The sequence below is a fragment of the Schistocerca cancellata genome, chromosome 9 (genome assembly GCF_023864275.1).
Source record: "Schistocerca cancellata isolate TAMUIC-IGC-003103 chromosome 9, iqSchCanc2.1, whole genome shotgun sequence".
In the NCBI taxonomy this organism is placed as follows: Eukaryota; Metazoa; Arthropoda; class Insecta; order Orthoptera; family Acrididae; genus Schistocerca; species Schistocerca cancellata.
Window position 1 is genome coordinate 10,461,918 of NC_064634.1, and position 12,443 is coordinate 10,474,360.

The 12,443-nt window shown below is 41.6% G+C and overlaps 1 protein-coding gene across 3 annotated transcripts in view; it reads right to left on the reverse strand.

Annotated features, from left to right (window-relative positions):
* Positions 1–263: 263 nt before the first annotated feature.
* LOC126100605 (uncharacterized HIT-like protein Synpcc7942_1390) overlaps positions 264–12,443 on the reverse strand; it is a 45,384-nt gene continuing 33,204 nt past the window's right edge. For 2 of the 3 annotated variants that reach the window (XM_049911234.1, XM_049911232.1), the window contains exon 4: positions 264–458. In XM_049911234.1, coding sequence (XP_049767191.1) covers positions 367–458 — 92 coding nt within the window. In that variant the 3' untranslated portion in view covers positions 264–366. Of the gene's footprint in view, positions 459–3,443; positions 3,620–12,443 lie in introns of those variants that run through there. The other variant, XM_049911233.1, reaches the window with a different exon arrangement.

Here is a 12,443-nt window from a genome sequence, read left to right on the forward strand (position 1 = left end):
GTACGATATGTCTAAAGTAAACGAACTATTTGTGATATTTAAATCTTTTTGTCTGACTTGGTAGAATTCACCTCCATCCTGCCAGCTTACATAATGCTCCTATGTAGATATAATCCACTTCTTTTAGCAATTCTAATTTTTCTGATAACTGCCAAACAGCTTACACTTAAGATCAGCAAGTACAATTTTTCAAACAATTGCCATGACAGCACCTTCAAAGGAAATAGAACAAAATAATAGTCCACACATTCAAAGCATTTCTGATTATTCTTTCATGGTAAACTTGTTTATTGTTCTCTTATTTACAGGTTCCAAAGAATTGAGCAACAGTTATAACAAAAATATGTGCACAATAAACTGCAATAGTTAACCTGGTGGCCAACCAAGCTGTCGCCCACCGACTACATGGATATGGAGATGATACACAGACTGGCATCCATCAGGCCCGTTATTTATAACTGAAATGAAATTTAATATCACACAGATAAAGTGAAAATATTAACATTTTACATCTTGAATATATATGTGTGTGTGAGAGAGAGAGAGAGAGAGAGAGAGAGAGAGAGAGAGAGAGAGAGAGAGAGCGGAGAGAGAGAGAGAGAGAGAGAGAGAGGTGGTGGTGGTGGTGGTGGTGGTGGTGGTGGTGGTGGCGGTAGCAGCAACAGTAGCAGTAGTATATTTTCTGTCATAGTTCGCAAGAAGAGCAATGTTCACAAACTTAGCAACATTTTCAGTCTTCTAAATAGCACAATGTCTCACCTACACTATAACGTTAGCTGTTACCTTCACACCTTCCATTATTTATATTCTGCTAGGCTATATGGACAGTGACAATCAGACAAATGTTTACCTGTAGTAAACTTATACCAATTTCTGGGGCACAGTTTCTTTGGGAAATCATATGATATTTTAATTCAATACGACAACTCCAATTTTGCTAGTCTGAATTTGTTGAAAATAAGAAAATTCTTAAGAAGCTTCTTCAAATAGGGTGTTCATATTATACTCTGGGTCATCCTGTAGCCATATACATAAAGAAATATTCATGTAATAGAGGAAAACATTCCACGTGGGAAAAATATATCTAAAAACAAAGATGATGTAACTTACTAAACAAAAGCGTTGGTATGTTGATAGAGACACTAACAAACAAAAACACACACACAAAATTCAAGCTTTCGCAACCCACGGTTGCTTCATCAGGAAAGAGGGAAGGAGAGGGAAAGACGAAAGGATGTGGGTTTTAAGGGAGAGGGTAAGGAGTCATTCCAATCCCGGGAGCGGAAAGACTTACCTTAGGGGGAAAAAAGGACAGGTATACACACGTATCCATCCGCACATACACAGACACAAGCAGACATACGTAAAGGCAAAGAGTTTGGGCAGAGATGTCAGTCGAGGCGGAAGTACAGAGGCAAAGATGTTGTTGAATGACAGGTGAGGTATGAGTGGCAGCAACTTGAAATTAGCGGAGATTAAGGCCTGGTGGGTAACAGGAAGAGAGGATATACTGAAGGGCAAGTTCCCATCTCCGGAGTTCTGACAGGTTGGCGTTAGTGGGAAGTATCCAGATAACCCGGACGGTGTAACACTGTGCCAAGATGTGCTGGCCGTGCACCAAGGCATGTTTAGCCACAGGGTGATCCTCATTACCAACAAACACTGTCTGCCTGTGTCCATTCATGCGAATGGACAGTTTGTTGCTGGTCATTCCCACATAGAATGCATCACAGTGTAGGCAGGTCAGTTGGTAGATCACGTGGGTGCTTTCACACGTGGCTCTGCCTTTGATCGTGTACACCTTCCGGGTTACAGGACTGGAGTAGGTGGTGGTGGGAGGGTGCATGGGACAGGTTTTACACCAGGGGCGGTTACAAGGGTAGGAGCCAGAGGGTAGGGAAGGTGGTCTAGGGATTTCATAGGGATGAACTACGAGGTTACGAAGGTTAGGTGGACGGCGGAAAGACACTATTGGTGGAGTGGGGAGGATTTCATGAAGGATAGATCTCATTTCAGGGCAGGATTTGAGGAAGTCATATCCCTGCTAGAGAGCCACATTCAGAGTCTGATCCAGTCCCGGAAAGTATCCTGTCACAAGTGGGGCACTTTTGGGGTTCTTCTGCGAGAGTTTCTGGGTTTGAGGGGATGAGGAAGTGGCTCTGGCTATTTGCTTCTGTATCAGGTCGGGAGGGTAGTTGCGGGATGTAAAAGCTGTTTTCAGGTTGTTGGTGTAATGGTTCAGGGATTCAGGATTGGAGCAGATTCGTTTGCCACAAAGACCTAGGCTGTAGGAAAGGGGCCGTTTGATATGGAATGAGTGGCAGCTGTCATAATAGAGGTACTGTTGCTTGTTGGTGGGTTTGATGTGGACAGATGTATGAAGCTGGCCATTGGACAGATGGAGGTCAACGTCAAGGAAAGTTGCATGGGATTTGGAGTAGGACCAGCTGAATCTGATGGAACCAAAGGAGTTGAGGTTGGAGAGGAAATTCTGGAGTTCTTCTTCACTGTGAGTCCAGATCATGAAGATGTCGTCAATAAATCTGTACCAAACTTTGGGTTGCCAGGCCTGGGTAACCAAGAAGGCTCTATCAACATACCAATGCTTTCGTTTGGTAAGTTACATCATCTTTGTTTTTAGATATAAACAAATATTCAATTTGACATTCACATAAAATGGGAATAAATTGAATGCACTGCTTGCAGAGAAGAGATATGTGGAGACTACGATTATAAATCAAAAGATTAAAAAGTTGCTGGCTGTCTTGAGGCTGCTAGATACACACCAGCTGGTTGGTGATTGAAAATGGTTAATTCTACAGAAGAGAAAGACTTTCAAAAGGGCAAAAAATAGGGAAGTTATACTGCAGTTACACAGAGTCAGTGTTGCAACTATAATAATTTTTTGTATGATTTGTATTTGTTTACTCTATCTTAAAATATTTACATTTTCAACATATACTGTTACTGTAACTCACAAATCTGTTCAGGATGTGACTTGGCAAGTACAAGCATGGTTGCTCATTCATGACTTGTAGAACGAGTGAGGGACATATAGATAATGATATGCAGCAGAGGAGAGAATACAGTTTTGCACTGACTTCTGAGGAATGAAAACATGTTACTTCTGGTGCAGCCTTTAATGTAATGCCACTCAGTATGAAGGGCTTCTCTGTTTAAACTCATGATAAGTGGCACAGCTGTTAGGATATAACTTCAAAGTTAAAGTTAGACATATTAATACCACTGTAAAAACTGTCCACACAAGATTAATAACAATCAATGATAATGGAACAGTATTTCAAGATGTTTTGCACGATTTAAAAAAAAACTCATTCATGATGTTATAACAAGATTTTACGGTTGCTGAGGTGCAAAACAAAGAAAGCATGATTGTGTAATGTGACTAACTTATGTATTCATCAAGTGGAAGCGCAAAAGTAACTTACTGTGTTCATTTTTTCAGTAACTTCATTGTGTACATCTATATGTTTTTGCAGAAGAAAGTCAGTAAAAGCAATTTGCCTTATTGCTTTTCTAATACTGGACAAGGTGTCTAGTTCAACTGAAGGAAAATTAGTGACAACGTGTTTGGTATCTACAACTGATCAGATTTAGCCTGAAAACAGAAAATTTCATGTAGCCTGTCTCACTGAACCATAAGATGCAGAATTCAAGACATTGTCATTCACTTAACAGTGAAAACGAGGCTTCTTGCACAAATTTTAATTGCATTTTCTTTGACACAAGATGAATGCACCACCATTTGTGATACTGTTTGGATGGTTATTTATTCTTCCATCTCAAAAGCAGCCTTATTATTAAATAATTACTAAGACTCATACTAAAACCTCAGTAATTTGAGGTAATTGGGTCCGAGTAGAGCTCGAATTTGGGAAAACTCAAATTAGACAAAGAGTGACAATTTTAGAGTCCTTTTCTTTAAAATAGGGTCAAAATTTGATGTTCACAGTATTATTACAATAAACAAAGGTATTTTATTAGTTACTGTATTACTTAAAGTTTGTTTTACAAATTATGTTCTAGTATAAACTCAAGCATTTACGATAAACACATACGTATTACACATATTACTGTAGAACTGTTGCTATTGTACATATTTTATTTTCAGAAAGAATCAATAGAGGTTTTTTTTTTTTTTTAAGAATATCTGTTAGCAGTGTAGTCCTGCCATCTTCGTAAAAGCATAACATCATCCGGTGTCACCAGATTTTGCTGCTCCACACAGCACAGTGCTAATTCTAATGCCACTGTTCCATCACTATGACTCACTTCGTTGGGTTACATCCTGTGTTGTCTTGAATGATAAATTTTTTGCTTGTTAAGTATTTATTTTTGTTTCCAGTACAGATGTATGGAAGGGGGGGGAGGGGGAGGGGGAGGGGGAGGGGGAGGGAGAGGGGGAGGGGGAGGGAGAGGGGGAGGGAGAGAAAGAGAGAGAAAGAGAGAGAGAGAGAGAGAGAGAGAGAGAGAACCAGTAAGGCTGACATTTGTATTACTCTATCTTTTGATTTCTTATAACCTGGAGAGGAAGCTTCATTTCTGGCTGCTAGTGCTTTACCGTATTTACTCGAATCTAAGCCGCACTCGAATCTAAGCCGCACCTGAAAAATGAGACTCGAAATCAAGGAAAAAAAATTTTCCCGAATCTAAGCCGCACCTGAAATATGAGACTCGAAATTCAAGGGGAGAGTAAAGTTTTAGGCCGCACCTCCAAATCGAAACAAAGTTGGTCCATTGTAATATGAGACACAATTAGGTCGAATGAATGACGATACAGCTACAGTAGTTTGGTTCGCGTAGTAAGCTAAGCAGTTAGGCTTTACCATGTAGCCATAGCTATGCGTCAGGCGCTCCGTCCATAATTATACGGGTACCCTTCCTTTTTCACGTGCTTCGTCTGGTTTGGATCGATTGCTTATTTTTCTTTGATCTTATAAGTGCCGTTCTCTTTGTTATAGGTGTTTACGTCACTCTAAGCTGAAAATGCATTACTGTACTGTGTCATGCACTGTTTGTCGCATTCTGATAATCAGTGTTTACGGCCTGTCGCCGCTCGCGGCGTGGCTTGCTTTTGTGCGCACTACCGCCGCTTACAATTAAAAAAAGAAAAAGAGAGAAATCGTCTCATTAGCGAAACAATGGCGAGAGACTGCTATTTGTTGTTACTAACACTGCTGCTTTCTTTGACGATCAACAAGAACCAAATAATAGACTGCGTATGATAGAAGATGTTCTGAACGAGAGTTTAGCGAAAATTTTTCTGTTTGAAAATCTTTGCAGCCGTCTCTTTAGTACATAACATTCTGCACAGAAATTAGTCATCTTAGATTTAAAAATCTAGTCAATTGACGTGCTTCATTTCTGACTATCACTATTAGGCATAAGAATAATACGAATATAAACATGAAATGATATGTATATTCTTCGGCGTTTGCTGTTGTCTCACTCTAGTTTCGTAGTTTATTAAGCGGACAGGATTTAAATGCGATAGCAGCAAACACAAAAGAATACATGGCAAAATGTTTATATACGTATTATTCTTATGGTGAAGAGAATACTGCATGTGATTCACAATTCATAAAAGTTCCTATTAGTAACCATCTCTTCTCATAGGTAGAAAAAATTCAGAACGTAGAGTTGGCCATATTGACAAACATCCCAAACAGTCTTGCCAGTCGGATTTTCGTAGTACAGTACATTGAAATGTTGCTACATTCGAAGACTAACAATACGGAATTTGTATTTACTTCGTTGGATAATGTATGAAAATGCAGTGGTCGAAACTCGGGGCGGAGAAAAAATTTCGTCTTACATCGTTTTTTTTTTATTTATTTACTGACGCAGAGGTTTTGGCGCCAGTATTTATCTTTGTGCCTGAAAAGCATGCATGTGAACCGCTACATATATTCGACGGCAGAAGTTAGTTGTGGCGGCACCTACCAACATTTTTCAGAACTTCCGCTTACTTTGCACTCGATTCTAAGCCGCAGGCGGTTTTTTGGATTACAAAAACCGGAAAAAAAAGTGCGGCTTAGATTCGAGTAAATACGGTAGTTGGAGTCCTGTCTCATCACAACTATAAACTTGATCCAGTGACAGATTTTCCTAATTTACTATATTTTTGTATTTTTCCTTAGGATTACTTTGACAGCTCTGTTGTCAGTGGATAGCTTTCACTGCAAATTTCAAGCTGGCTCACCCCAAATCTCTTGCACCTAATTTGCCCATACAGAGTGTCAGAACTAGCAGAAAAACTTTCTTCTCCTTCTTCTGATAAAAGTGCCTTCTCCTGAGTCATTGGACTACTTATTGTGCTTCCTTTGGCTCACTGTTAGTAAACTACAAGTAAAAGGCTTCACTAGACTTTTGCATTCCGATTTTTTTCATAGTACGTGGATTCCAAATTTTTTCTTCTTTTTTTTCCCCGTTTTATCACCAGTCACTCACTTCACCTAAGCCCAACTCTGCCACTGCCTTTTTTATAGTCCTCCTCTGTCTAATCTGTTCAGTACTAAAACTTTCATCTCCAAAGAAACAAATTTTCTCTTATGTTTTGAAGAGTCAGTGTTCACGTTACTGAAGAAATGGCAGAAACAATAATAAATACGTAACACAACCTGATTACACATACACAGAACACTAAGCAGACTCTTGCTAACTGGCAGCGGGTGAAACAACAATAGTAGCTAAAGCAGGCACAAATGTATGCACACACATCTCTGTCACTGGTCACACCCATTTCCTGGATTTTTTTAAAATTTTATCCATGATATTCTTTGTGATTTTTTTTAAACGTAATAGTCACCCATTGTCCACCTTTGATTGAAAGGAGGCTTGGATTGCCATGGCTCAAATTACCAAGGTTTTACTATATTCTGAACAAAATAAACTGACAGAGTCTATAGGAGACTCTTCCTTTTGTGACTATCATGTCAAAATAGCTATCATAGTATGAAACATCACTTTTATGAGACACATCAAAATCACTGCTACCTCTACAAAAGATTTTTGTACAACATTTCATTTATCATCAGTAGAAGTTACAGAGTGACAGTTATTGAACTTCATGAAATAAAATCGTCATAACTTCTGAATGCTATATGTTTGGACATTCAAACTGCATGGTAGGCCGCGGAGCATGAGGGGAATTAGTATGTGAATGCGCATGTGCCTTCTTGTTCCCAGAATGAGATTTTCACTCTGCAGCGGAGTGTGCGCTGATATGAAACTTCCTGGCAGATTAAAACTGTGTGCCCGACCGAGACTCGAACTCGGGACCTTTGCCTTTCGCGGGCAAGTGCTCTACCAACTGAGCTACCGAAGCACGACTCACGCCCGGTACTCACAGCTTTACTTCTGCCAGTACCTCGTCTCCTACCTTCCAAACTTTACAGAAGCTCTCCTGCGAACCTTGCAGAACTAGCAGTCCTGAAAGAAAGGATATTGCGGAGACATGGCTTAGCCACAGCCTGGGGGATGTTTCCAGAATGAGATTTTCACTCTGCAGCGGAGTGTGCGCTGATATGAAACTTCCTGGCAGATCAAAACTGTGTGCCCGACCGAGACTCGAACTCGGGACCTTTGCCTTTCGTGGGCAAGTGCTCTACCAACTGAGCTACTGAAGCACGACTCACGCCTTTACTCACAGCTTTACTTCTGCCAGTACTTCGTCTCCTACCTTCCAAACTTTACAGAAGCTCTCCTGCGAACCTTGCAGAACTAGCACTTCTGAAAGAAAGGATATTGCGGAGACATGGCTTAGCCACAGCCTGGGGGATGATTCCAGAATGAGATTTTCACTCTGCAGCGGAGTGTGCGCTGATATGAAACTTCCTGGCAGATTAAAACTGTGTGCCCGACCGAGACTCGAACTCGGGACCTTTGCCTTTCGCGGGCAAGTGCTCTACCAACTGAGCTACCGAAGCACGACTCACGCCCGGTACTCACAGCTTTACTTCTGCCAGTACCTCGTCTCCTACCTTCCAAACTTTACAGAAGCTCTCCTGCGAACCTTGCAGAACTAGCACTCCTGAAAGAAAGGATATTGCGGAGACATGGCTTAGCCACAGCCTGGGGGATGTTTCCAGAATGAGATTTTCACTCTGCAGCGGAGTGTGCGCTGATATGAAACTTCCTGGCAGATTAAAACTGTGTGCCCGACCGAGACTCGAACTCGGGACCTTTGCCTTTCGCGGGCAAGTGCTCTACCAACTGAGCTACCGAAGCACGACTCACGCCCGGTACTCACAGCTTTACTTCTGCCAGTTCCTCGTCTCCTACCTTCCAAACTTTACAGAAGCTCTCCTGCGAACCTTGCAGAACTAGCACTCCTGAAAGAAAGGATATTGCGGAGACATGGCTTAGCCACAGCCTGGGGGATGTTTCCAGAATGAGATTTTCACTCTGCAGCGGAGTGTGCGCTGATATGAAACTTCCTGGCAGATTAAAAGTGTGTGCCCGACCTAGACTCGTACTCGGGACCTTTGCCTTTCGCGGGCAAGTGCTCTACCAACTGAGCTACCGAAGCACGACTCACGCCCGGTACTCACAGCTTTACTTCTGCCAGTACGTCATCTCCTACCTTCCAAACATTACAGAAGCTCTCCTGCGAGCCTTGCAGAACTAGCACTCCTGAAAGAAAGGATATTGCGGAGACATGGCTTAGCCACAGCCTGGGGGATGTTTCCAGAATGAGATTTTCACTCTGCAGCGGAGTGTGCGCTGATATGAAACTTCCTGGCAGATTAAAACTGTGTGCCCGACCGAGACTCGAACTCGGGACCTTTGCCTTTCGCGGGCAAGTGCTCTACCAACTGAGCTACCGAAGCACGACTCACGCCCGGTACTCACAGCTTTACTTCTGCCAGTACCTCGTCTCCTACCTTCCAAACTTTACAGAAGCTCTCCTGGGCTAAGCCATGTCTCCGCAATATCCTTTCTTTCAGGAGTGCTAGTTCTGCAAGGTTCGCAGGAGAGCTTCTGTAAAGTTTGGAAAGTAGGAGACGAGGTACTGGCAGAAGTAAAGCAGTGAGTACCGGGCGTGAGTCGTGCTTCGGTAGCACAGTTGGTAGAGCACTTGCCCGCGAAAGGCAAAGGTCCCGAGTTCGAGTCGCGGTCGGGCACACAGTTTTAATCTGCCAGGAAGTTTCATATCAGCGCACACTCCGCTGCAGAGTGAAAATCTCATTCTGGAAACATCCCCCAGGCTGTGGCTAAGCCATGTCTCCGCAATATCCTTTCATTCAGGAGTGCTAGTTCTGCAAGATTCGCAGGAGAGCTTCTGTAATGTTTGGAAGGTAGGAGACGAGGTACTGGCAGAAGTAAAGCTGTGAGTACCGGGCGTGAGTCGTGCTTCGGTAGCTCAGTTGGTAGAGCACTTGGCCGCGAAAGGCAAAGGTCCCGAGTTCGAGTCTCGGTCGGGCACACAGTTTTAATCTGCCAGGAAGTTGCCTTCTTGTTATTGACCATTTGCAAATGAAAAGGTCACAGTACAGCATGCCTGAGCATATAGCGCTTGTGATGGCCTACTACACGAGCAATAACAGCCCTACTATGGCTCAAAGAAAGTTTGCGACCAAATTCAAGCTGAAGACAACTGGTCCAATAGTGCTAACAATCAAGAATTAAGTTTGAGAGAATGGGTAGTGTTCATGACGACAGCATTAGCAATGCCGGTTGTCCAAAAAGGGTGGAAACGTCTGAAAACATCAAGAAGACATGTGCTGTGTTAGAAAGTAGCCCCGAGGAAATTGATCAGACGAGCTGCACCACAGGTGAGAATCAACAGGGAGACACTGTGACAAAGTGTTGTTGAAGACATGCATCTCTTCCTATACAAAATTCAAACCCATCAGCCATTAAGCCCCAAGGGCCATGGAACAGCAGTTGTGTTTCACCAATACTATAGTCCACAGAATTGACAAACAGGACTTTGATGTGAATATGGTTAAGTTTAGCAACAAAGCCCACTTTTCATTTGGATGGGTTCACGATTATGCAAAATTGGCACATTTGGGGGACTGATAATCCGCATTTCCCAATCGCGAAGTCTCTTCACCCTCAACGGGTGACTGGGGTGACTGTATGGTGTGCAATGTCCAGTCACGGAATAATCGGTGCAATATTCCTTGATGGCACAGTGACTACCAAATAGTATGTGACTGATTTCAACAAGATGTGGTTCATGCAAGACAGAGCTCAAACCCATCAAAGCAGGAACATTTTTTGGTGTCTTGGAGGAGCATTTTAGGGATCGCATTCTGGCTCTGGGATATCCAGAGGCCGCTGGCATGGGCCTTGGCAGCCATATTCTTCGGATCTAAACACATACGACTCCTTTCTGGGGAGGCTATATTAAAGACAAGGTGTACAATAATAGCCCCAAAACCATTGCTGAGCTGAAAACAGCCATTCAGGCGGTCATTGATGTTCTGATACTTCAGCAGGTCATGCAGAATTTCACTATTCGTCTGCGCCACATCATTGCCAATTATGGCAGGCACGTCAAACATCTCATAACCTAAATCCGAATATCTATAGTGGCATTTACATGTTGAATAAACCGTGTGCATGCCGTAGTTTGTAACAAAGTTTTTTTTTCATATAAAAAATTGGAAATTTGTGGTAAGTTCTGTGGGACCAAACTGCTGAGGTCGGCGGTCCCTAGTCTTACACACTACTTAATCTAACTTAAACTATCTTATGCCAAGGACAACACACAAATCCATGCTCGAGAGAGGACTCAAACTTCCAGTTCAATGATTATTACCCTGTATATGTAAAGAGCATCAACATGGAGAAAGTCATGAGTGTGTTGACTTGTTGAGCAAGTTACCTCTGTAGTATAGATTAACATCACCAGTTCAAAGACTGTGGAAGATTTGGAAATCACTTGTTGAGCTTTGTCATTTTACTATGAGATATATTAACTAAAGCTACATCATATTCTTGACAGATTCTTACAACTTTAAAGCTAAACAGATGTACTCATCATGCACGTGAGTGACAAACTTGTAGCAGGATTGAAAGATAAATAATAGGTAGCCAATTTGTGGGCCAGAAATGAAAAGACTTTCCAGTCACACCTCCAGCTGCCACACTTAGCAATATGAGGGGAAAAAAAAAGAAAAAAATTGAAAGCTGTCAAAAACCATTGCATGATCTCCACAGACTTGACATTTGTTTTCAGAACATCATGAAGAAATGCTTAAACTGTTTTCCTTCCCCTTTTCTGTTGACATTGTCAATTTGAATATTGAAACAGGGTTTGAACAAATAGGTCTACTTTGTAACCTGCAGTTATGTGGTAAATTCTGTAACAAAACTGTTCACAAAGATTTCTATTGTGATTTTCTTCATCTGAATTTCCTTGATTTCATTACCAACCAGGCACAATTACATCTAATTTTAGAGCAACATATACACGTGAGAAACTTTTTCTCATTTACAAGTAAACTAAATGTATACTTCATCTTGAATGGCACAGCATTTTACAATATTAACAGTTTACAGTATCATTTGGTATCTAAGATTGATAGCTGTCAAATACAAAACACTACCAGCCCAATGTCTTCAACTTTTTACCATACGAGAATTAGGGGGAGACCAAACACCAAGATACAGCATCATCATCAGGTCACAGTGCTCATGACGAGCCTCTTCCAACTCTTTTTTCTATCCTTTTACAGCTCTTCCTTGTAGATCTTATGCTTTCGGGTTGGATCCATGAAACAGAGCTGTACAAGGATAAAAAAAGGCTCATCACCAGCACCCGGGAAACTGGAGCTATGACCTGATTATGATGACGATGATGCTTAATGTTGGTGCATGGTCTGTGCATAGTTCTTAAATGGAATAAATCTGAAGATATTGGGCTAGTAGTGTTCTGTGTTTAGTCACTATCAACCTTAGTTACTGAATGGTACTGTGCACAGTATCATCATAGAACGCTGTTTTATTTCAATGTAACATCAACAGTCAGCATCAAATATTCGGTGACGAGGATGAAGATGTGAAAAACAAATTGAAAAAATTCAAAGGAATCGTGCAATATGCCCTAGACAAGTATGTTCTGAGGAAGGTCTTAAGAGATGGGAAAGACTCACCATGGCATAATAGCCGTGTTAGAAAATTGCCACATAAACAAAGAGAACTTCACCTCAGATTCAAGAGAGGTAAAAACCTAGCTGACAAACAAAAACTGAACAAAGCGAAAATGAGCATAAGGAGAGCAATGAGAGAAGTGTTCAATGACTTTGAAAGTAAAGCTTTGTCAACCAATCCGAGTGAAAACCCTAAGCGGTTTTGGTCATATGTAAAATCAGTAAGTGGAACATAATCATCTATTCATTCACTCAGTGACCATACTGGCACCAAAATGGAAGATGAAGGTGTCTCCTTTCAGTCATCATACAAATGTC